General features: G+C 39.6%; 1 protein-coding gene across 3 annotated transcripts in view; it reads right to left on the bottom strand.

Annotated features, from left to right (window-relative positions):
* LOC126190656 (RB1-inducible coiled-coil protein 1) overlaps nt 1–27,311 on the bottom strand; it is a 329,494-nt gene that overhangs the window by 59,398 nt on the left and 242,785 nt on the right. For all 3 annotated transcript variants that reach the window (XM_049931087.1, XM_049931085.1, XM_049931086.1), the window contains exons 13-14: nt 13,072–13,377; nt 11,476–11,760 (exon numbers count right to left, since the gene is read on the bottom strand). In XM_049931087.1, coding sequence (XP_049787044.1) covers nt 11,476–11,760; nt 13,072–13,377 — 591 coding nt within the window. The remainder of the gene's footprint in view (nt 1–11,475; nt 11,761–13,071; nt 13,378–27,311) is intronic.

The raw sequence follows: 27,311 nt of genomic DNA, 5'->3' as shown, positions 1-27,311 counted from the left end.
AACTTAAGTGATACGGAAATGCTTCAGGAACTCAAATGGGAGTCCCTTGAGGAAAGGCAGCATTCTTTCCGGGAAACACTACTGAGAAAATTTAGATACCTGGCATTTGATACTAACTGCTGAATGATTCTGCTCCCACTCATACATTGCGTGTAAGGACCACAAAGATAAGATATGAGAAATCAGGGCTCATATGGAGAAATAACAACAGTCATTTTTCCCTTGCTTTATTTGTGAGTGGCACAGCACAGGAAATTACAAGTACTGGTACAGGGTACAACTCTGCCACACACCTTACAGTGGCCTGTGGAGTATATGTAGATGACAGCACCTGCTACAGCCAGGCCAGAAATTGGGAAATAAACCTTGGTCCCAGAGAGCCAACAGTCGTTACACCGTAAAACTGAAGAGGGAGTGAAACTGTTAAAAGAAGTAATAAAGGAAATCCAGCTTGCTTTTCTGCTATCCCAAAGAATGTGACAACTGTGCATGCAACTGTTTATAACAATGGAGTTCACCATCATAGTATGATGGTTAAAAACGCAGGAAGCGTGGCTCCTCACGTGAATCACGTCAGTCCACAAGGGGCCTGGGACACTGTATATTAATGAAAAGGTGCAAGATATGGAATATTCTGTGGAGGTAAGGATACACTCATAAGGCACTCCATCTGGTCATCACAACTGGGGAAATGATGTTCGTCAAAGGTTACCAGGAAGGAGCAAAGCCTCCAGTTGGGCTTAAAAAGCTGCCAATTAGGTTTACACTCAGATGGGATAGGTGTCAGCAAGTGGATAGCATACATGACACGGTCGCTCGAGTTCGTTTCAGAGAGAATGGACCACTCGAGATGACAGGTATGCTGGGCTGGGCAGAACGAGATGTCCAAATGGGAATAGCTGTGCAGGGAGTATGAAAGGAACATGGACGCTCCAGTTTTCAGACAGATTAGGTCGAGTTGATTGAGAATGTCAGCCACAAGGGAACCTACCAGACAGTTTCTCAAAGTGCCCCAAAGCGGGTGGTGCACTAAAGTCATCGAGCGGCAAAACGGGGTAAGGGATCTGACCAATAAGCTGGAGTTAAGCCTACCCTAGTGACAGCAAATGAGGAAGGGATGTAGACATTACAAAGAGAAAAGGTAAAATGACAAATGAAAGTGAGGAGCACAACAGCTTGCAACTGGGTGTTCAATGAGGTGGTTTGGCTATGGACGTCATCATGAATGAGCGACATAAATCCCCCATGATATGGAAGGCAGTCCTCAGGGGGAAGGATGAGATGGATCAGAAGGAAATGCGAAAGGTCAAAGTGGTCACGAAGGTGGGACTTAATTTCTTGGAGGCACAATGCAACTGGATGGTGCAATTCCAAGAGCAGCCATAATTCCTCCTCATTTGATCCAATGCCATGAACATTCCCTTTGAGGAGACTCATAATGGAACTGGGGAGGAGAAACAAACAAAGGACAGTCACCTTGGCAGATGCAGAGTGCCAGCCTTCGAAGACTTGCTGCTATAGGGCGCATAGGCTGGAGGATCCTGTTCCATGAAACCTATGGATGCATCGACATTCTCTGTAGGTAGATTCCAGGGCAGAAAAACAGTAGGCGGTGCACACCAGTGAAATTGAGTTTGGCGGGGTGAGGGTATCACATGGCAACACCGGGGAAGGAGAAGGTTGCTTGTGGTTCGATTTGTTACAGCCTTTACGGTTGGCATACGAAGACTAAGACAGTTGTTGGCTGGATGGACATAAAAAGTCTTTGCTGGAATATTCCTTTTGTCCTTTCCGGTCCGCCAGTTATGTAGCACATGAATTCACCAACAGGGGTGAAGATCTGGTGGCTTGTTGCACAGCTGTACGAAAAGGAGATGGGAATGCTATGGTGATACTGAGTGATCTCAGAACTGCAATACTGAAAAGGAGGTCGCAGGTCTGCGTGGCTATGTCCTTTCTGGAGCATGGCATAGCAAGAACAGTGCTGTATGTGCCAGACGATAAAATGCAAGGCTTTCAACTAGCCAACAACTCGAGTGACAGGGTAGGGTACTTTTTCCTTCATCTGGATCTCCTGGACAGCCTGCTCATCAATACAACGGATAATCACGGATGAGGTGGCATGGTAGCCATTATAATTGATACAGCAGGGAGGAGGAGGCGGGCAACTGCCCTCACGAGCATCTTTACCACAAGTTAACTCCTTTGGCCATGTTTTGGCAGGACATGCGAATGTGGTTATAACATTGACACTGGTAGCAATGCATAGGGTTTGGAATGTATGTTCAGTCTGGAACCGGTCGCAAATTCGAATCCTGCCTCGGGCATGGATTTGTGTGATGTCCTTAGGTTTAAGCAGTTCTAAGTTCTAGGGGACTGATTACCTCAGATGTAAAGTCCCATAGTGCCCAGAGTCATTTTGGAATGTATGGTTGGACAGTGATGACTTTATAGCCTGCCTTAATCTTTGATGGGAGCATACTTCTCGATCAACTGTGATGAGAGAGAGAGAGAGAGAGAGAGAGAGAGAGAGAGAGAGAATTTGTCTGTACGCAGTGATGACCTGTTGGACTCCCCCCTCCCCAGTCAGACTATCAAGCAGCCGAGCGTAAATAACACCAAGTGAAGAATTCAGCGTACAATGGGTCTCAACATGAACAGGATAGCTGTGGAGGAGTGAAACTGTAAGCAGTTGTTGGCTTGAAAAATCACAACTGGTCCCCAGAAGCGAAGTCACATTACATAAGTGAGACCAGGATTTCAAAGGCCTGCAACTGCATCAACGCCTTTCTGAACAGTAAACAGATGAACAGTAGCAAGAGACAGACCACTTCTGGTACATGACACCACAAGGAACTGAGGTGCAGCTGGGAGCGTTGTTGAATCTTTAGCTTAATTCGGTTTTCATTTAGCAGATGTAGACTGAGATGAATAGGACCAGCTCATCGCAAAAAATCCCCCATGACTGGCAGCGTCTCTGATGGCATGCTCCTTCCAACATAGGGGGGTGCTCAGCTGCCTTAGGCGATTGTTCAAACCTCAGGTCACACCTCCTGAACTCCAGATGGCAGGAATAACTGGCAATTCAGAAGATAATTGCTCAGGCAACCACCCCTCCCTCGGCCTAGCCTGTACCAGGGGGTGCCTGTGAATCCAAACTACCTTCCTAAGGCTGGGAATTGTGTGTTACCCAGTCATCTGTTGTGCATCAAAAACATGGGCAGCTATCAGGAGCGCATGGGGAGAAGACGAAACAAAGTGGGACATCAAACACCGAAGCAGAGGAAAGGGAGGAGATGGACAGCAAAGAAAGATGAAAAAAATTCTTGAGGGACTGTTCTGCTGTCGGTTGGCCAAAACTTCAGAATACATTCCCAAAAATATCCAAGACATTTTCCCCAATGGAGGGGGTAAAAGAACAGCACAACAATAGACATGCAGCACAGAAAGGTGCTGCATACGATGGGGACCCATGGCAGCCAAGCACAAACTCACCAAAGTGCAGTGGCCCTCTGGACATACATTGTATACAGCCACTTACTGCACTGAAGGAGAAGATTCAATAATGAATAATGTACGTATTGCAAATCTCTGATATAATTAAGTGTGCTGTTATGTTAGTTGCTGTATCCTAGCATTTTCGGTTCCATCTTTTGCAGGTCCAAGGTGGCAACATAACAGCCGAAACCAGTGATCTATATGAATAAAAACTTTAGCCATCTTGGTAACTGAAAATTTATGCTGTGTTCATAATACTACAGATTGCCCCAACCCTGATGATGTCAGAAGTGTATAAAGGAAATGTGTGGTGTGTTTATAATTGTGAAATATATCATTTGATCATACCCTACCTGCCTCTCCAGAAGAAATTTCAAGTTTTGACAAGAGACCACAGCCTCTGAAGAAAGAGTGAAGGATAACGGAGGTTTTACTGTAATTGGATTACTGTGGGCACATTTACTGAAGTGACATATTGCCTTGGTTTACATTTCAGAATCGTCAGCAGACATTTGTTTAATGTTTTTTCTGACAGTTCCACAGCACAAGTAGCTGGTATTCTCAAAGATTCAGTCGATATCTTGGCCAGAGGTTAGATGTCCTCTCCACATCAATATCCATGAGAAGCGTACCATAGTCATCACAGTAGTTCCTCCAATATTCAGTGTAGCACAGGAGTCTAGGATCCAGAAGCTTCGGGACAAACTAAAATTATAACAAATTATGAACCAGCTACAGAATAAGACCACAGAAATGACAACTGTGAACAATAATGTGGATTGTGCAGTACAGTAAGATCTGGCCACTGGCTTGGCTCCTGTCAGCCACAATCAATGGAGAGTGAGTCTTTTGAGAATGTGAATGTGTCAATTGTGCTGGGTTAAGCATCAGAAAAATCACTGAACAAACGTCAAATAACTGTCCCAAGATGACAGCCAACATGAAATACATTAACAGGTGGCCACTAATGCCTACAGAATTTTTTACTTACTCATACATTCAGACATTTCACAAATGCTAGCAATGAACACACTGCTCACCTTCTCATGGATTGTTTAACTGAAATTAGATCTTGCAACTTCGTGGAAAGAATTTGTTGAAAAATAGTGTGAATAAATTGTGATGATTTTATATTGTATCCTCAAAGATGTGTATGTACATATGAAACAGTGTGGTATATGCTTCTATGAAATGCAGTCTGCATCAGAACACTTTCTGACAGAAATTAATTCCAAACTTTTTTATTTCTTTTATTTATATAGTGTCCTGTCAAATTTCTTTTGGAAACTTGTGTGGAGAAAAAGTACTTGACAAGATACTAACTGCTATCTCCTTGGATTGCAGAACTGGTGAACGCTCTGTATACACGTGCAGATACATGGTAATATCTGTGTTGAAACAGAGGTACGATAGTGATGCCCCACATTTTGCCTCCATTTAATAATTGTATATGGCACACAATGAAAATTCCACATATAAAGGAATGATATTTCATTTACATAGCCTATTTTCCCGTGTAATCTCCTCACAGTTCTATTGCCCTTCTTTAGCTACACACAAGGGCATGTGCCCAGTTTGTACCAATTCTTGTTCTGCTCATTAAGCCATTTCTTCACTACCAGAACCATAACCTTACCGTACTCAAAAACCTACCATAAATGCTATCCTTTAATTACTCAAATAAATTGCAGTCAGAAAGGGAGAGGTCAAGGATGTAAAGCGGATGAGCGAACACTGTCTAGCCCAGTTTCATTACTTGTTCAGGAAACCTCATACTTGTAGGAGGCCAAGCGATACTGTTTTGGACCAAAACATCTCGTAGGTTGTTATGGAGCCAAAGGTGGCGGAAAAAGTTTTGATCATAGTAGTTGTGTTCACATATGTCTCGAAATTAACAGTACTGCCTCTTGGTATGACACTGAAGAAAATCACACCCTCACAGTACCAAAACAAAGTCATCATGATCTTACTGGTAGAAGCATCTGCTCTGATTTTTTCCTTCTGTGTTGAATGAGGATGACATCACTTCCATGATGCCTTTTTGTGTTGTGTTGTGTTCAACATTGTGAACACAGCTTTCATAACGTGTCACAAGCCAGGGACAAGGAGGCCTCTCCCTAGTTTCAAAATGTTGCAATAACACAGAATATTTTTATTTTATTTTTTTTAGATGTGTGTTCCACTGTAAGACAGCATGGTACCCACCTTGCACAAACGTTAAGAGTATCCAAGAGTGCAGATAACTGCATCCACAATTGCTTTGCTTATTGACAGCAGCAGTGACAACTGCCAAGTCATAATGCGTTGCGAATGTGCTGCAAATCAAAGAGCTGTGCCAAATCGCCTTCGGACGGCCTCACCCTCAGGGCCCAGAGACAAGGACTGAACATACTTCTGTCAACTGCAGATGCTCCATGGTTTCCACACAAATGTTTGCAAATACAGTTTATTTCACCACAGTGATAAAATTGAATGATGACAGACTACTTGTGATGTACATCATTTATAGACACATTTTGAAACATTGCTGCTGTTGCACCATCTGTTGCAGGAAATGGAATTTTGCACGCAAACTCAGGAAACTAAAGAATTTGTACCTAACATTTCACATCTGCAAAATTGTTGTCAGCTGAGAAAAATAAATGTGGGGCATTACTTTCTGGATTATTCTTGTATACGTTTTTCTGTTACTATGTTGATTGTGATGTTTCATTAGTTTAGCAGTCTGTCTGTGTTACTAGGGACACCCAGCTAGGAACTTCCATTTTGTAGGTCTTTCATTTTTACTCTTATTTCACAAATCTTTACTATAACCATTTAATTCAGTCTCACACTGCACCATACCTTCTGTTATGCATAAATGTTTTAAGGAAGTAAGTTATATGTCCCTTCCCATGACCGTAGGCTATGTCATTTAAGACTTTGTGCTCGAGTTCCACTAACAATATACAATAAACTCCCATTTATCCGGAATCCACTTTTTCTGAACAAATTTTTCCTATTTTCGCGGCTCACATTGGCCATGTCTGACGCATGGCACAGCTAAGCTTTTGGCTAGCTAGACTGACACTTGACAAGTTTCAACTTGTCTGCACCTGGAGCCATGTATTCAGTGGTGTGTTTCAGCAGTCTGCTGCTAACCAGTGCACTGGCGCGTATCAAAATCCCATGTTTTGGTTGAAGTTTTAGCGTGTTTCTTGTTTGTATTGTGTGATATCATGCCATGGCCATCTATTGGAACTCCTTGGAAGTACAGTACATATAGTACTGCTCTATGCAGCACGACGTAGCCTTGTCGAAACCAACAATGAGAGTGTGGCGCCAAACACTTTCTGCCTGTTGTCAGTACATCAGATGAAGCTGAGCATTTAACAGTTTAACAGTGAACACACAAGGCACTGTTGTGTTGCCGCATGGGGTAGTGTAGGACAGGGGAGAGAGGTAGAGGTATTGGATGCTTTCATTCAATGGCTGCCACAGCCTGATTTCAAAAGTCAAAAGCTTTGTCTAGTGCTTCTCGAATGTTGTCAAGTCGTGTGTTGTGTTTTCAATGTAATGTTCCGTGCTCGCAAAACATGCTTTAAAATGTTCAGAAATAAAAGTGGCTGAAAGCCAAAAAAGAATCAGTAACAAAATGCTGAACGTGACTACGAGCGCAAAACGAAAAAAAGAATGTCATCTTATAGGAACAAAAGCTTCGCGCTTTGCAGAGAATTGATGCTGGTAAACCACCCACGAAAGTTGCTGCAGATCTGAAAGTCAGTAGGAGTATGATTACTGACTGGAAGACAAATCAAACAGCAATTGAAAAATTTTGTTCCATCCGAGCATCAGGCAGAGCAGTGAAATCTCTTAAAAACAATGAGAAAAGGTGCACATGCTCAGTTAGAAGAGGCCTTACTCTTGGGGCATGAACAAATAAGAGCCAATTTTATGCCAGTTTCAGGTCCTCTACTTCATTAGAAAGCAATGGCTTTTTATGAGCTGACTAAAGGAAAGGAGCAAGAATTCCTCGGAAGTGATGGCTCGCTGGATCTGTATAAAAAGCAGCGTGGCATTCATGAAATTCCCATCAGCGGCGAATCATTACACTGGGATGAAGCTGCTATCGCTGATTTTAAGAAGAAACTGCACACTATCATAGACAAAGGAGATTATACCAGCAATTACCTTTACAACTGATGAAACCAGGTTGAATTGCAAAATGTTGCCAACAAAAACCCTTGCCTCTAAACAAGAAAAAATGACATCCAGATATAAAAAAGCAAAGAAAGAGTTACTGTCCTCACATGCAGTAATGTCACTACCAATCATAATATGTGCCTTACTTTAACTGGCAAATCCGATAAACCAAGAGCATTTAGACAGCAATCAGCTGATAAACCTTTGCCACTGTGGTACACGAATGAGTCTAAGGCACGAATGAATGTTGCCACCTTCGAAGAGTGATTCCAGGCAGAGTTTATTCCAGCTGTAGAAAAATACACGGAGGAAAATAGACTTCATTGAAAAGCGCTACTCCTTGTGGACAACACTCCTCCTCACCCAGATGATCTACAAGATGGGGATATCAAAGTTATGTTTCTCCAACCAAATGTCACATCTCTACGGCAACCAATGGACCAAGGTGTTCTTGAGGCAATAAAAAAACATTACAGGCAAACTGCTGGAATAATTAATCGGTGTTATTGATTCTGAAAACGATTTTGTGCAAGCTCTTAAAAAAATCAATATTTTAAGTGTCATTCATTGGATTGCTGAGGCTTGGAACCTAATTCCTCCAATTTCTCTCGTTAGGTCTTGGGAAAAAAACTTCTTAGATCATAAGGCAACTCATCAGTGGTGGGAAGAAGGAGGCAACACCGAAACTCAAGCTGACATGCCAGAAACAGATGAAAATGACGAATTTTGGTGAGTTTACTCGAGAAGCTACCGGGTTATGAAGATGCGAACTTCAAAGATGTTGAAGAGTGGATGGAAAACGACTTATTTCCCTGTGGAAGAAATCGTCCAAATGCAACCAATCAGAAAGTGTCCGGAGAATGTGTGTGTGATGACGCAGCAGAGAAAAAGATTCCTCATACGGTCAGTTACGAAGCAGTCCAAACCGCACTGGAGTACATCAGCCTACAAGAGGAGGTAATTATTCTGAAATTGTTCGTTTCCAACGTTTGACATATATTGTCACAATGAAAGTTTCTGGGGGGGGGGGAGAGGAAGGAAGGAGGGGGGGGGGGGAGAGAGAGAGAGAGAGAGAGAGAGAGAGAGAGAGAGAGAGAGAGAGAGAGAATTGCATACCTTTTACCAAAAAATAAAGTCTAATGAAGCGTCTTAGATCTTCAACATCTGTAAGTTTAAAGTTTTTTTACTTTAAAGTTCCTCTATACAAACTTTTCATTTTGAGTAATCTCTAGATTTGTTTCGTAGTTTTGTACAATAGTTTATTTTTTATTAAAAAGAGTAGGTAATAAAATTAAAACTCCTGTTTCTTTATGCTGGCAAATAAGGCGAATTTTTTCTGTAAGAATGTAAAATAAACGAGGTTTGTTATTCAGTATTTAAAAACTTTGGATTTTCAATCATACTCTGGTGCCTTTTTAACATGTCAACACAATTTTTTCAGTCAAAAAATTGCAGACTTTTTCACAACCATATCAACTTACCCTACGCACATTTTATGATCATATTTCGCAATATTGACGCAAATTGGGGGTATTTCACACGTGAAAACAGGAAATTCGGTTTATGCGAAATTTTCGTTATCCAAACCAGCCACCGTCCCAATCATTTTGGATATACAGGAGTTTACTGTAAGTGAAATCTGTTTCCTCCAAGTGTAAAACTGATAGTCTACCTCGTGATTACTCTTCTACATTTCCATGACTTCCTGTAAGTTGGGATGCCCTTTTAGATATGCAGGTGTTTAAAGAGATAAGTCATAACTTGTTATTTTCAAAACTGTCAGGAGCTTCACTTGTCAGGTACCATTATTTGAGGGATTTTACCTACCGTATTCCAGTAGTATGTATTTAGAATCTTTGTTTGGTTTTGAAAAACTAAATAGGTACATCTTCTCTAGGATTGTAACATCCTATTATTTAGTAAATTGAGGAGGGAGAGAGAGAGAGAGAGAGAGAGAGAGAGAGAGAGAGAGAGAAGGCTTTTTTGTAAAAAGCTTTCTTGTTTATCAGTCTTTCTGCCGTGCGTGTCTGTGACCCAACATTTCCACTATATGGTGAGAAGCAATAATATTGTCATCATATATAAACTGAAGTTGGTTAAAATCATCATGAATTAGTAACTCATACTGTAGATATAGCTAAGATGATTGTTAGGTGATTGCACAGTTAACTGGAATGATTTCCCAAGCAGCTGACTGACTTAATACACATCGCTCAAGTAAGTTATAATTGAGCATTGGCTAAAGTTGTGGATCGTTAGATATGCAGCAGCAACAATGGTTAAGTCAATACCTACATATAACAGTTAGCATTCAGGTGGTAAGCATATGGCTATGAATGTGTAAGCTCTCAAAATCTGATTTGCTTGCAATAAATGTTCAGACTTACAAAATGGTATGTCTTAAAATATTTAGTTTCGCTTTTCTGGCTATTACTAATATCAATAATTTATGCCATACGAAACCAATTTTTTTTACAGACATTAATATTAGCTATATGGCATTTTGTACATGTGACTGCTCCTCAAAATTTAGTGAAATGCTGTTCCCAAAAAAAAAAACACTACACAGTTGCAAAGTGGTGCATCAATTATACAGATAAGTTGTTGATCAACTAATTTGGGGACCAGTGGCCACCAAACACCATTAAAAATTTATTATGGAATTTTGAGTCATTAATGAAAATAACACAATAACAGTCTTTGAATGATACCCACGTTGTCCAGATCGTTGAATTTTTCCTCTCATGTTCCAGTAGTCATTTTACACTGATTCAAGGGACTTTGTCTTTTAAATTAAATTTTGATTTACTTAACTAGAGAAAAATAATTTTCCATTTTGCACGTTTCCTATATGTGGTTCACTATATTGTATCCTCTTCCATTACATAATGTGCTGAAAAGTAGACACATCAAGTATTTTGTGTTTAGTATGTTAAATTCAATTTTTCATTGTCGTCCTTGAGGTGTACATTTACTGCGTGTTGACTCCTGACCGAGGAGATATATTCTGAACCAGTAGTGGAAGGAGGTCAGGTGCTTTTCACTGCCGAAGTTGTTAGGAGACATAATGCCAAAAAGTTTGTTTATATTGTCAAATCAAGTCCCAGTTGACTCACATTTATATGCGAGTATTAAGTGGCAGTAATGCAGCCTGCTCCTAACATGATACAATAGAGTGGTTGTTGGGCTGGAACGTCACAAAGCGTTTAGGATTATGAGTGGAAGATATCACTATTATGAAAATGACAACAGCCACTACGAACAGAGGCAATATCAATTAACTGATATTCTTCATTTAGGTCTTCACATTTTCATCTTCACGATGTCATACCTTTCCAATGAAAACAGATACAGAGTTTCTGCATGAAGCAAATATTATTATGGGTTTGCTTAGATTGGTAGTCAGTAGCATTTTTTTCCATTTTTTACCCATCCGTGACTTATTAAAAAAATTTAAAAGAGTAAAAGAAGAACCACATTCAAAACACACTCAAGCTACTTCACAGTCTTGTTTTCCACGACGATATTCCCATCTGTGGGTAAGAAAGTCAGTTATAGTGCAATCTGACAATCTAACTCAAAGTCAAACACCAACCTGCAAATGTTATGGTAGCAAGTAACAGTTTCATATACATTATGAGCTTGCATAATGGATGGAGAGGGTAGACAATGGTGATATAAAAATGCATACAATTCACAGTATCTTTCATAGCAGATCATCATCTTGGACCACCAAAATTTAAGTGTTTACGGAACAACTTATTTTATTGGGGTAAAATTAATAGTTGTACAAACCTCTATTCTTTCAAGACTGCTGTCACTGGGGCTGCGTTCCATGGAAGTAGTTGTCATAAGCCTAAACCTGGAACGCAGACCCTCCAGCTCAGTCTTGTAATCATGTGTCAGTCTATCAGACAGTTCCTTGAGAGCACGCTGCTTCTCTAACTCGAAGGCATCTAGCTTAGATTGCAATTCTTGTCGATGAGATATTTCAGTCTCCAATTTTGCCTGTATAGTGCTAAGCTGAGCTACAAGATCGGAATGTGCTGCTACTGCATTTTCTTCCTTGGTGCTCAACTCCTACGAAATACAAACAAACAGGTGTTACAGTACATGCTTCTGCATATAATAGAAAGCCACTGCAAAAATTAGATACTACAGATCCTAAGTGCAATGATCTTCTGTAATATGGAGTGAGTAAAATATTTTCGCTTAAGAGGAAATACCAAACTTTGCGCAACATGTAAATATGTACCCACTGAACCGTGTGAGATAATTCTGAAGCTGTTATAGCCACACACCATCAAACAGAAACAAGTTTAAAGCACTTATTTAGACATCATATCACTGCACTGTAGGTACACAAAAATCAGATGTTACTAAACGTCTTATGTTGCTTGATATTATTATGAAATATACGTTAACTGGTTCTGCTAAAAAATCGGTCAGTGAAGCAGAAAGAACAGGCCAGCAATAAATTCTTTATATTTCTCTTAGGAGTCAAGTAATTGTAAAATTCCATACAGCAACTTTTAAAGACACAAAATTTAGTGCTCTACACCAGGAAAATATAAATAAAAAATGGAAGGTCATGGCACAGAAGAAGACAAATAATTGTCTATACTTACTAAAGTGCCTTCAAAATCACTAAAAATCTGAAAAATGTATTCCAATTTTGAAATAGCAGGAAGCAAATAAAATAACTGGATATGGGAGACAGTAAAATGTCAAGATACAAGGTGTATACACACAAGACTAACAGGAAAGGTGAAGGCTCAGAATTATCTGTTTGCACTGAATCCTCATGTTTTTAGAAATAAAATTACTTTTTGTATCTTCTCACAGATTCAAGAAGACAAAGAATATTAATTTCATACATACATTTGGATAGAAGCAAAATAAGCAAGGTACTCTCCTATACTGCCTAGTATTGTGAGACAAGTAACCTATCTTTACGTATATATGGAGGAAGAAAACATTTCTAAGCATTTTTTCTCAATATACATAAAAATTACTACTTATGATGAATTTAAAAGTAATGACTTCATTTTCATCTGGCTGTTACTTTGTATGAGTATATTAATAAACTCTACAAGCTAGTTTGTAACTGAATGGCGTTGTGCCTATCTGCAACTCAGCATCTCCACTATATGGTGAGTAGCAACTTTCCTTCCATAATATTGTTACATTTTATACTACTGATAAAGATGATGCATCTACATCCGTTATGCACTTGAGAATGGGCACATGTTTGAAACTAGTGTGTAGGCTTATAAAAAAATTGTTTAAACTACCAACCTGGTAGATAAGATGTAATTCTTTAAATAAATAAAAGCTACAATAACCTTACTCTTAACCTCAAAGTGCTAGTAAGGCAACAGGCATACTAACATCTCTAACCCTACGCAGTTCTTCATCCCTCGCATCTGCTGCTGCTGCTGCATCACGCCTAAGAGCTTCCATCTCAAGTTCATGGTCTACTGTGAGCCTTTGAACAGCCCCATCCCTGTCGGCTGCAGCAGCTACAGCAAGCTCATTAGCAGTGTGTGACAACTGGGCGAGCTCCGCCAGAACTAGACCACGTAATGCTGCTAGCTCATTGCGCAATTCAGATGCATATGATCCAACAAATGTGCCAGCTTTCCGAAGGTGTAACTGCAGTCGCTCCACTTCTTCCCGTGTGTTTCCCAGATTCTCCTATAAAACAAACAAAATGCCTCTATAGAGAATCTAAAATCATTTTAACAAATGATGAGAAAAATGAACAATTTCATATATGTGAACAATTTCATATATGTGAACAATTTCGTGTGTGTGTGTGTGTGTGTGTGTGTGTGTGTGTGTGTCTCTAAATCAATTCACCATGCTTTCAAAGTGCATACGGACTCACTGACAAATTACTTCTCTGTCTCTTACCATTCTTTATTGAGCACTGTTTATTGTACACCCAATAATATGTGGGTAAATGGATCTACAAAATAAGATGGCACAAATATAATAAATAACACAGTTTTGCAACCAGTTTTCTATCTTACATCAGGAAAGGAAGTAAATGAAAGTACATTCATTGTGATACAAATACATTCACAACACAGAACTCCAGGTAAAAGGACTAGAAATTTAAATTCATCCTTTGAAGGAGGAAAAGAAAAGATGGAGTCTGTGGTAAAGTCAATCAGAGGTAATCATACCAACCTGTAAAAAAAGTGGGAAGAGCATATGTCTTATGGAATAAAATAAGTAGGCATGATAAACAGACTGTGTTCAGATTTTAATTTTCGTCGAGTACTGTGTGGAAATACTAATTTCAAGAAGCACAATGACATTTTTCTTCCTATCAAAACAGGGCATAGCAATAAATGGAATAGGGGGATCAAATTTGGCCAGAAACACAGCATGCCCAAATTGCTTACTATCAGTTATCCTTGGCTGCACTCACATATCAGTAGCCTTATTATAGTGAATTATAGTGCTTAAGTGAGCTATTGTGTGTGCAGCACATCAGCTGCCTTCACATGTCTGCCTGTTCGGGTAAGCATGATGTGCACCTTAACCCTCTTCCCCGAACTGCCCCAATGCATGACACAGCAGCATGAGTAGCATGCCACTGCCAAGTGGTGTGTGGAGGGGCAATGGGCAATAGCAGGAGCATGCAGCCATGCTCCGTTCTACTGAAGTAGCTAGACATTATGCAACGTCTGCATTATGCATCAAATTTAATAACTTTTTAACACAATTTACAGTCACTTCCATAAAAGCAGGAAAAGTTCACCCTCTTATTAGGGTTCAATTTCTTTTTTTAAGTAGCCTATGTTCTTCCTCACAGTTCAGTTCAAGCTATTTCCATAGCTAATTTCATCGCATTTTATTCAGCATTTTAGTGGGAAAATGTAGCACACAGAGGACTTACTTTTGCATTTATAATTATGGTTTCAACTACAGCATAAAAAGACAATCTCACTAATACAGGAGTGCATAACTTCTCTCAACATCTGTAACCTAACCCTTAAGCATACAAATAAATGTTCCGTGACCAGGTTGTCATCTGCTTTTTATTTTTATCTCTCTCTTATTTCTTTCAAGTTCTCTCTCTGCTCTAAAAAAGGACTACTCCTTTCTTAGGTGAGAACTATAGAGACAGGATGTTCATATTCACAGGACTTGTACATTCATATGTTCTGCAGAAATGATTAGCATTTGAGCCAATATGTGAAGCCTGTGGGTCCAAGGTCAACATCGATATTGTGGCGCAACACCATCTACCGGTAAAATGGACCTGAGGCTCTCATCCTACACCTACACCTAAACAGATACTCTGCAAGCCACCATACGGTGTGTGACGGAGGGAACCCTATACCACTACTTGTCATTTCCTTTCCTGTTCCATTTGCAAACAGAGCGTGGGAAAAACAACTGCTTGTATGCCTCCGTATGAGCCCTAATTTCTCATATCTTATCTTCGTGTTCCTTACTCACAATATATACTGGCAGCAATACAATCATTCAGTAGTCACCTTCAAATGCAGGTTCTCTAAATTTTCTCAAAAGTGTATCTCAAAAAGAACATCGCCTTCCCTCCAGGGATTCCCATTTGAGTTCCTGAAGCATCTCCATAATGCTTGCAAGTTGTTAGAACCTACCAGTAACAAATCTAGCAGCCCATCTCTGAACTGATGTCTTCGTTCATTCCAACCCAGTATGGATCCCAAACACTCAAGCAGTACTCACGAATAGGTCACAACAGCATCTTCTATGCAGTCTCCTTTACAAGCGAACCACTCTTTCCTGAAGTTCTTCCAATAAACCATTTGCCTTCCCTACCACATTTTTCACATGCTCGTTTCACCTCATATCGCTTTGCCATGTTATATCCAGATATTTAAATGACTTGATTATGTCATGTGGGACACTAGTAATACTGTATCCGAACGTTTCAGGTTTGATCTTGCTACTCATCCGCATTAACTTACATTTTTCCATGTTTAGAACTAGCTGCCATGAATCACGCCAACTGGAAATTTTGCCCAAGTCATCTCTTACCTTCCTACAGTTGCTCAACTTTGACACCTTACCATACACCACAGCATTATCAACTAACAACTACAGACTGCTGCCCACTCTTTCAGCCAAATCATTTATGTATACAGAGAGCAGCAGCAATCCAATCACACTTCCCTAGGTCACTCCTGACGATACCCTTGTCTCTGATGAACACTCGCCGTCGAGAACAACACACTGGGTTGTATTATAAACTGAAGGTAATGGATCAGTGTGACTCGAGAAAATGTGCAGGACGCCTCCCAAGCATATGCGCGAACCGTACTGACACATCACTAAGTTTGAAAAAGGGCACATTATTGACATGAGAGAATGTGATGCATTCAACCGAGAAATTGCTGCTCTGTAGAACAAAGTGATTTGGCAGTGTAACAGGTGTGCACCTAATGTTTCACGGAAGGCCACAGGACACGACAAGATGGGTCAGGTTTCACTACCCAGACCACCACTCCGAGAAGATCTGACATCTTATCCACATGGCACTGTAGGACAGATCTGTGTCGTCCTCAGCTCTGGCGCAACAGTGGAACAGTAACACATTGTACAGTATCAGGCGTGACAGTTAATCACCGTTATTATGGCACGGGTTACGTGCACGTCGTCCAGTTCTCCGCCTACCACTGATAAACATACAGAAACACATCTAGACGGCAGTGGCAACAGTGCAGCGTCACTGAGGGTAGACTGGCACCAGGTAGTATTTTCAGTTCAGTTTCTGTTTGCTTGAAAATGATGGCTGCTTTTTCATTCACCACAGATATGTCCTGGGCACTGTGACCAGTGTGATCTAAGTGTAGGACATCCTATGACCTGTAGTCATACCCTTTCCGCACAACACCTCAGAAGCCATTTTTCAACAAGACAATGCAAGACCACATGATGTTGCACGAACATGGGCCTTCTTGGTGTCACAGGATGTCAGCGTTTTAGTCTGGCCCACCAGATTACCAGACTTGTCACCAATCAAAAATGCATGGAATATGGTGAAACGACAGTGCACCACTGTAGTCCAATGCCAATCACCATAGACGAACTATGGAAGCAGGTGAATGCAGAATGCACAACTGTATCACAGGATTACATTCGCATCTTATACGTGTCGATGCCACCATTACGAATGGGAGAAGTTATCTGCCTACGGCAGACCCTGTGCCTACTAGGCAACATGACACATGCTGAAGTGAGGTGACTGAAATGCTAATTATTTCTGCAAAACATACTAATGTATATATCCTGTAAATATGAATGTCCTGTCCCTAGTCCTTCCAGGTGTTCTGTTTTTTACTGAACATGAGCATTATAGCAGTAACTGCACTGAAGCGCCCAAGAAACTGGTATAGGCATGCATATTCAAATACAGAGATATACAAACAGGCAGAAAACAGCACTGCGGTCAGCTGCCTACATATGACAACAAGTGTCTGGTGCAGTTGTTAGATCAGTTACTGCTGCTACAATGGCAGGTTATCAAGATTTAACTGAGTTTCAACATGATGTTATAGTTGGCGCAGTGCACAAGCAATGAGACACAGCATCTACGAGGCAGTGATGAAGTGGGGATTTTCCCGTACGACTACTTCATGAGTGTACCGTGAATATCAGGAATCCAGTGAAACATCAAATCTCTAACATCACTGCAACTGGAAAAAGATCCTGCAAGAACAGGACCAACAACATTTGAAGAAAATCATTCAACGAGACAGAATTGCAAGCTTTCTGCAAAGTGCTGCACATTTAAATGCTGGGCCATCAACTAGTGGCAGCGTTTTTGAACCATTCAACGAAACATCATCGATATGGCCTTGCGGAGTCGAAGATCCACTCATGTACCCTTGATTACTAAATGACACGAAGCTCTATGCCTTGCCTGGGCCCGTCAACACTGACATTGGACAGTTGACGACAGGAAACATATTGCATGGTTGGACAAGTGTCATTTCATATTGTATTGAGTGGATGGGCGTGTACAGGTGGAGACAACCTCATGAATGTATGGACCCTGCATGTCAGCAGAGGACTGTTCAAGCTGGTGGAGCTCTGTAATGATGTGGGGTGTGTGCAGTTGGAGTGATATGGGACCCACGATACGTCTAGATATGACTGACAGGTGACACATACGTAACTACGGTTACAGACTGAAGCGCCTAGAACCGCTCGACCACACCAGCCAGCTCATATCTGGGAGACCTTGCAATGTGCTGTTCAGAAGAAATCTGCACCCACTTGTACTCCTGCAGGGTTATGGACAGGCCTGAAGGATTCATGGTGACAGTTTCCTCCAGAACTACCTCATATATTAGTTGAGTCCATGGCGCATCGTGTTGCGGCACTTCTGCGGGAACCCTATACGATATTGGACAGGTGTACAAGTTTCTTTGGCTCTCCAGTATATTTAGTCTCCATTTTCGAGGAGTAACTCAAGAGTAACTATCCTTTTGTGTGAGCAGAGAGGAGGCAGTTACAGGTTCTCTTGCTAGGTGCCTGTACTAAGCCCAATTCTGAATCACACTACGGCTTATCATAAGAAATGTCATGTAGGACAGAATGCAATTTCTTCGTTTTTCATAAATCATGTTGCAGATGTTCAGTAATTTTGCTTTTGTGGGTATGAAAGATCAGTGTGCTAACATTAAGTTTCTGCCAAATATCACTACAGGCAATGAGACATGGTGTCATGAGTATGATCTTTAAATCAGGCCACCATGAACCTGGGGGGGGGGGGGAGGGGGGGAAGTTAATCAGCATAAACAGAAAGCACTCCGACTTCTTTATGTTCCCTAGACTGAAGAGGAGCCTAAGACAAACATTTTCATAATAGAGGATACAATAAATTAAAATATGTCAATACGTGAATGAAAACGAGCACTCTGACCAAACCGAAGTGGCCAACAGTAGGTCAACTGAATCAATGCGATGCGTAACAGAGGTACCTAATAAAACCTGACACTAATACCACTCTACCCACAGGGAAGGAATTCTAGTTACATTTACAACACCCCCACCTTCATATTAAAATGCTTATTTACTTCAGTATTATCTCACATGTGGTTACTTGAACTAATTCAATGTCTCCATAGTAGCAAACTGTTTTCAATAAGTATCAATAAATGAAACAGTAACAATGTTGATATAAGAAAGCAGCAGCAGACTTTCAATGTGAAAGTAGTCTGAAACATTTGCACTTGAATTAAAGGGAAGGCTAACCAAGGTAATGGAAAGAACACACACTAGTAAGGTTGTACCACCACCCGAGTGTGAAGTGTATACATGAATGTACACCCACTAGTACAAACTAACAAGAAATATAGGTATACAACAATCTATCAGCTTCCTAATCATCCTTCCAACAACAGCGAGGAAAACAAAATAAACAAGAAAGAAGAACGAAAATACAACACTGCTGACATTCCTAATTTAAACTAGACGTATGTGATGCTGTAAATATGATTCCCAATTACCAAATCGTGAATACGCCCGAACTAAAAATTTATCACTATAATGTGCCATCCCTGCGTAATAAGAGCGACGAAATTAACGTACTGTTAACAAATGAACTTAATGATATCTCAGTGTTATGTATTTCTGAGCACTGGCTTAACCCAGAATTAATCCAGAATACGAAAATAAACAAATTTGTTTTGGCTGCTTATTACTGCAGGATAAACAGCAAGCAGGGTGGGGTAGCAATTTACACAAAGGATAATGTAGATTTTTTTTTACACTACCTAACTTAACTAGGACAGTGTCGAAAAGGATTATGAAACTGCAGCTATAAAATTACTCAGTTCAACCTGTTTATTGCTATAGTTTACCGATCACCATCCGGGAATTTTGAACTTTTCTTAAACAAAATGGAGTCATTGCTAAACAAAGTAAATAAAATGGATTGTGAATTGATAATCTGTGGTGACTTCAATATTGATTTCCTCACGAATAGTGGAAATAGGGAGACCATTTTGAGCCTTGTAACGTCCTACAATTTAAAGGTTGAAGTAAAAGCAGCTACCCAAGTAACAGAAACTTGCCAAACAGCTCTTGATCAGTTTCTAGTCAAGAAGAGTTTACACAACACGTCACTACAAATTTTCAATGCAGGTTTTAGTGACCATATTGCTCAAATATTAGCATCAAAGTACAAGGCAGTATTATTAGCAACATGTCTTTCAGAACAGCATACCGAAGTTATAATCAGCGTAATGTAAACTACTTCAACAACTTATTAAAGAAAGAAAAATGGCCAGGAGTGTACAAAAAGAACGATATACATGAAAAATTCAACACTTTCATTTATACATTAACCCATTTCTTTGAACTTGCATTTCCACTGAAAACATTAACCATACGGGGGAACTCTAGAACAAACAGCTGGATCACAAAGGTAATAAGGGTTTCATGCCAGAAGAAAAGACTACTCCATGAAATATGTAACTAAAAAAGTTCCTCATCTGAAGTACGCGCATACTATAAAAAATACTCCAAAATATTAAGAAAAGTATTAAAAGCAGCAAAAATAATGCATAATGATGAAATCATTTATAACTCAGCTAATAAATCAAAGGCTATGTGGAGTGTTATAAAAAAAGAATGTGGAGAATACAGACAATCTTGCAAAAATATAACACTATCACATGAAAATAAAAAAAGTAACAAACCTCTTGGAAGTAGCCAACACATTTAACAACTTTTTCATAGGTGTTACCGATAATATGTTACTTTAAGAGCACCCAGGCAAATGAATATAAAATAAGTGCATGTCGAGGATCAATGTACATCAGTTCTGTTTCACAAGATGAAGTAGCTAAAGCAATAAAAGGACTAAAAAATTCCAAATACGCAGGTATTGATGGTATACCTGCAACAACGTTGAAGAAGAGCGCATCAAACCTAACTGAAGTACTCACACACTTATGTGACTGCTCACTTCAGGCAGGCACTGTCTCCTAATGTGTTGAAAACATCAAAAATTATTCATGTATATAAAAAAGGAGGATGAAGACAATGTAAACAACTACAGACCCATCACAATTTCCTCCTGCATCTCTAAAGTACTGGAAAAAGTTATGTATGACAAACTCATGAAATTTATAAATAAAAACAGCATCTTATGTAATGAACAACATGGAATCAGAAATAAAGAGGTCAACGACAACTGCTGTCTATGAGTGCATCAATTCCATCCTAAACCTGATGGACAAAAAACAGAGAACAATAGGGGTAGGAGTATTTATTGACTTGTCAAAAGCTTTTAACATGGTGGACCATAAAATTCTGCTATCAAAGCTTGAAAGATATGGTATTCGAGATCTGTTCAACAAGTGGATCAGTTCCTTCCTGACTAATCGTAAGCAGGCAGTGTGCAACAAGCACACAAATATTGAACTAAAAACTGTATCTAATCACTTATCTGACTATAAACAAATTAAATGTGGTGTACCCCAAGGATCAGTAATGGCACCCCTTCCTTCCGTTTCTTCTGTACATAAATGATCTAAGCTTAAATGTTAATGCACACAAAACAATTATATTTGCAGATGACGCCAGATTTGTACTAAAAGGAGACAACGACGAACAGTTACAGCAGACAGTAAACGCGGCACTAAACAACTTAGCAGCTGGGCACATAGTAATCAGCTTGTAATAAACAGTAAGAAAGCCATTGATCTAAAATTCCGCAATGTTCCTAAGAAGGACATGTTTATCCCATCAGTCGCTATCGATGACGAACCAGTCGGTAACAATACTGAAACCAAATTCTTAGTACTTTGGCTGCTGAGTAACATAAGATGGAATAAGCATATTGAATATCTCGATGCAGAACTAAGCAAAACATGTTACCTTCTTTGTTCATTAAAATCATGCTGTAGTGAGAAAACAGTATTGGACGCATATCATGTATACTTTCATTTTCGTCTTAGATATGGAGTCACCTTCTGGGGAAACTCTAAAACAGCTAATAGCACTTTTGAACTACAAAAAAGAATCTTGTTTGGGTGCAAGCCTAGAGACTCTTGTAAACCCCTGCTTAAGAAATCTGGTATTCCTCCATTACCATGTGTATACATTATGGACACCCTTTTGTTCTTTAAATATAATAGGTAAGGACTGGAGACTGCAAAAAAACTGTGATATACATGATCACTCTATCAGACAAAACAGAAACTTACATATGACTCAAATCAGCACAGCACTGTGCCAAAAAGGTACTTTTCACATGGGAGTTAAGCTTTATAACAAACTTCCTGAGAACATAAAAGCTATTACAGAGGTCAATACGTTTGGAAAATTTCTAAAGTCATCACTGCTTTTACTCCATTGAAGAATATTTAAATTTATGAAATGTGTTATATAAATACTTACATGTAAAGTGTATTGTTGTAACCTTAAATATGTATGCTTTGAAATGACTTTCAGCCTGTATATTTATAACTTGATTTGTCCAATGTCTCATGTGTAAGCTGCTATGTAGACAACAGGACCAATAAAAAATACAATACAATGTACATAGAATATACATTTTCTTTCCAGGGCATCCCAAACAATCACATGATGTTTCAATTGTAGGTCAGTTTGAAGTAAAACCTGCCCACAAACACTACACTTCCCCACACAGCAGGTTGTTGATGACATCCACATGACACGTGTAGTCTTAGGCAGCAAGCTTTCTGAGAAACTAAAAGTCTACACAATGGTACTTGTGCCATCACATAACAAAGCAAGTGTATGTCAAACCACCAAGAAAGCTGCTCTATCAGTTACAGGTGTGTGCAAAGATGGTATCCGCCTCCATAGCTGAGTGGTCAGCCCAGTGGAATGCCATGAGGAGGGGGGAGGGGGGACCAGGTTTACTTCCTGGATGGGTCGGAGTTTTCTCCACTCGAGGGTTGGATGTTGTGTTATCTTCATCATCATTTCCTCCTCATTGGCATGCAAGCTGTCAAAGTGGTGTCAACTACAAAGACTTGCACCAGGTGGTCGTGCTTCCTGCAGGTGGGGCTCTCGGCCTAGCAATGCGCATCATCATTATCCCACACTGTGATCGCAACTTAAGACTACCTAAACTTGCTACTGGCTGTACACGCACACTACAATTGCGGCAGCGTGTCCCCTAAGAACTGATGTCTTGCTCATTTCACAGATACCAATGAGTCAGCCCCCATCAAACTCTCTCATGCTCTGTTAATGTGCGTTCTGTAATTTAAGCACCAAATGCTAACAACAACAACAACAACAACAACAACGTCGTTTTTGACAAACACTAATGGTATTTCCTTCCACATTTAATATAAGAAATGTTTCTGCTGTGGCAACATGTGTACAATTTCTCCCCAATCTTAATCTCTTATTACTAATCCAACGTTCTACACAGCATCTGAGTTTGGATTCTGCTGAATACCGACGAAAGGATGTGGCTTTTAAGGGAGAGGGTAAGAAGTCATTCCAATCCTGGGAGCGGTAAGACTTACCGAACAGAATATCCTTTTTCCCACCCTCTTCAAATCTGTTTCAGTTAGGCTAATGTTAGATTACTGTAGCAAAATAAATTTTATTTTTCATTAAATTTAAGAGTTCTGAATAACATAGAAATGCAGTACTTTAATTTATGAGCACTCTCCATCTCAGCATTTTATGTTTTTCTATCTGTATCTGTAATATCTGCATACACCGCAAGTCATTTTATCTGTGGTTGTGACATTCAGTAGTCACATGACCACGCCCTAAGAAGCCACAAACTGGTTTCTACACAACAAAATATTTTACAGAATGTCAGGACAGTATTTCCTACTTGACCAGTTGTATATGGCCTCTTAGCACTTTTGAACTCCTCGTCATGTGATGTAGCTTCAATTTATTACTTTATTTAGTCTCGGTCCCCAAATATAGCACTTACTTTCTTTTCACAAGACCGAACGATATAGTACTCCATACATAGCAACACAGTGTTACAGCACCACAACACAGTGTGAAATAAAAAAAATTATTGATGTGAATTAACTGACTGCAAATTGTTTTCTATAGAGCAGACCGGTTTTGGAAATTTACACTGTCATCTTCAGTACTAGAGTAATTTCTTTACTGAAATACAGGTTCTTAAACCATTTGGAGCATGACCAGCAACCTACTATACATTTATAATTAAATTCCAAAATATTAATGGACTCCAACTAAGTAAAAATCTTACTGATCACCAAATTTCACCCACAGCCAAAATTAATAAAGCCTAAAATTTTGCTAAATACTGAAATTTTCTAGATGAATATTTACACTAAGATATGCATTAAAAAGCTGAGAGGTTAAGCACACTCCAGCTTTGACACTCAATACTCGTACATTAAAGTCCAGTTGATAATGATCCTACTTCACACCATTACACAGAAATTAGTTTAGTCTTATCAATTAGGGTATGACATTTGTTATTTAGGGCAATACAGTACAGGATACCAAATAAAACTTATGCATTGAAGAACACATTTAATGTACATAGAAATCTTTCATTACTGCAAGAACATGGTCTTTAATAAATATTACAACACAGCTCTCTGCAACAGAAAACAGTCCAAGGGAACATGCTGATTGCAGAAACAACAATTTCAACATTATCAACAAGATTCTCTGCACAACACTGTAGTGAGGAACTACCATGCAGGTACAACTCAAAACTTTTCATTTTCAAGCACCTGTAAACATTCACATTTTTAGGAAGACACACTTAAATCATTAGGGTGGGATATAATGGCTACACTTAGCAACACAATGTCAAAACAGGGTTTACAGCAGTACAAAAATAATAAGTTGACCTTCAACAAATCCATTAACTATGGTAACTTTCATGAACTCACTGTTGTTTCTAGATTTCATTTTTAATTATTACTTTCACATGTCACTGAATATTGCTGCTGAAAAATATGCTGACACACTAAATGACTCTTTTTTTTTTTTTTTTTTTTTTTTTTTTTCTACTGAGAGATCTGACTTGGTTTGATTTCCACCTTTGGTTGGATACTCCAGTTCAGATATAATTATGAGATGAACATATCTCAATATTCATACTGTACTTTCCTACACTTTGCAAAGGAAGACGTGCAAGCCATATTACATAAGCATAGTCATATAGAAGTTAATAATATTTTTCAGGTTTAATAATTCAAGGTATTTTAAAAATAACAGGGTTTTAACTGTATAGGGTACCTTTCACACAGGACGGCAGTGAATCAACATTAATATTATAGAAAACATATACAGTGAAACCTCTTTATAACGTTCTTCCATATAATTTTTTCCTCTATATTACGTCTGTTTTCTTCAGTCCCGACTAAAAGCCCATTTAAACAATATTAAATTTTCCTCTTTACTGTGTTTTCTCTATATTACAATTTCCTCCATGTAACGCTCATATTTTTTAACCCTGGCCAATTATTTACCTCTTTATAACGTTTAAGTGACTGGATGTAGATGCATCGTTTTCTGTTCTGTGGATCACAGTTTGCACTGGCTCGGAAAGCCCGCACTCAGCGTGTTTCACATGTCAGCAGCAGAACCCGGTCACGTGACATGTGACACACAATCTGCATGTGATCTTTTTGGTGCCATTTCTGTCAATGCTTTGTATTCATAGTGTATTGTGTGAGCTGAGCAGCAGACAGTTAGTGTGTCTAGTAAGAGTGTGTCTTCAATATAACTTTAAGGTTTCATCAGTGGACATGAGCGAAAAGCGGAAGAACATTTCTCTGGAAGAGAAGGTTTCTGTTATTAAAAAAGTGGAGGCATCTCCTGGTGAGTCGTGTGAAGCTAGTGAAGCAATTTGAACTGGCCCCCTCAACACACAACACTATTACCAGGAACAGATCGTCGATAATGGAAGGGTTTGACAATTGTGGAAATTCGAAACGTATGCATTTGAAACCATCGACTTGATTTGCAAGACTTTCAGGAATTAATAGGCAGTGATTCTGTCACTTTTGAGGACTTTGTGGCTGTGGATGACAATGTGGCAACCATAGGAGTACAGAGTATTGAGGACTGGCTCATATTCTATAATTGGGTCAACTGAAGAACGGGATACCACCTGTCAGCTTTGGACAATGATGTCATATCTTAAGAATCTGTTATAACTTTTTACAGTACAAACTGATCCAGTTACTTTCAGCCATCCACCTACCAGGCCCCATGTTTTAATTACAAAAACTAATCATCTGATACATTGATCATTTCCAATGACTATCATATTACAGTGTTATGAAAATTTAAAATGTCATCTATGGCACCATTTGTCAAAGCTGATTAGTGGTATCCCGATCTTCAGTAATGCCCTATAATAATTATTTGGAAGCCTTCCTCTTTATAGTGTTTTCCTCTATACAGTGTTCAGAATTTGTGGCCCCTTGAAAAACGTTATATAGAGGTTTCACTGTACTAGTTCTGTTGGGTGTATTCTGCTGCTTTATCTACTGTTTGAAAGTGCTGGTAGCAGATATGGTGACTGATTAACAGAATTTCCTGTTTTGCAGTTCTCAAAGAGTGAATCTACAATTAACATTCAATGTGTTCCATATTATGTTTGAGCGAAACTTCTTGCGTGATGACAAAACCCACGGGCGGCATCACCAGTTTGAAAGTAATAGCTTTGTACAGGTAAAAATACATGGTTATTACAAATGATTGAAGCGATTTCACAGCTCTACAATAACTTTATTATTAGAGATATTTTCACAATGCTTTGCACACATATACAAAAACTCAAAAAGTTTTTTTAGGCATTCACAAATGTTCGATATGTGCCCCTTTAGTGATTCGGCAGACATCAAGCCGATAATCAAGTTCCTCCCACACTCGGCGCAGCATGCCCCCATCAATGAGTCCGAAAGCATCGTTGATGCGAGCTCGCAGTTCTGGCACGTTTCTTGGTAGAGGAGGTTTAAACACTGAATCTTTCACATAACCCCACAGAAAGAAATCGCATGGGGTTAAGTCGGGAGAGCGTGGAGGCCATGACATGAATTGCTGAACATGATCTCCACCACGACCGATCCATCGGTTTTCCGCTGTCTGTCTCCAGTTGTGGCATGATCCAATTTTCCAGCATGTCCAGATACACGTGTCATGTAACGTTTTTCTCGCAGAAGAAAAAGGGGCTGTAAACTTTAAACCGTGAGATTGCACAAAACACGTTAACTTTTGGTGAATTGCAAATTTGCTGCATGAATACGTGAGAATTGTCTACCGCTCAGATTCACACATTGTGTCTGTTCACTTCACCATTAAGTTAAAATGTTGCTTCATCACTGAAAACAAGTTTCGCAATGAACGCATCCTCTTCCATGAGCTGTTGCAACCGCGCCGAAAATTCAAAGCGTTTGACTTTGTCATCGGGTGTCAGGGCTTGTAGCAATTGTAAACGGTAAGGCTTCTGCTTTAGCCTTTTCCGTAAGATTTTCCAAACCGTCGGCTGTGGTACGTTTAGCTCCCTGCTTGCTTTATTCGTCGACTTCCGCGGGTTACGCGTGAAACTTGCCCGCACGTGTTCTTCGCTCCCTGCAGGCCGACCCGTTGATTTCCCCTTACAGAGGCATCCAGAA

Source organism: Schistocerca cancellata, chromosome 6, assembly GCF_023864275.1.
Source record: "Schistocerca cancellata isolate TAMUIC-IGC-003103 chromosome 6, iqSchCanc2.1, whole genome shotgun sequence".
NCBI classification, from domain to species: Eukaryota; Metazoa; Arthropoda; class Insecta; order Orthoptera; family Acrididae; genus Schistocerca; species Schistocerca cancellata.
Note: the sequence above shows the minus strand (reverse complement) of the source record. Positions and strands in the feature narration are given on the sequence as shown.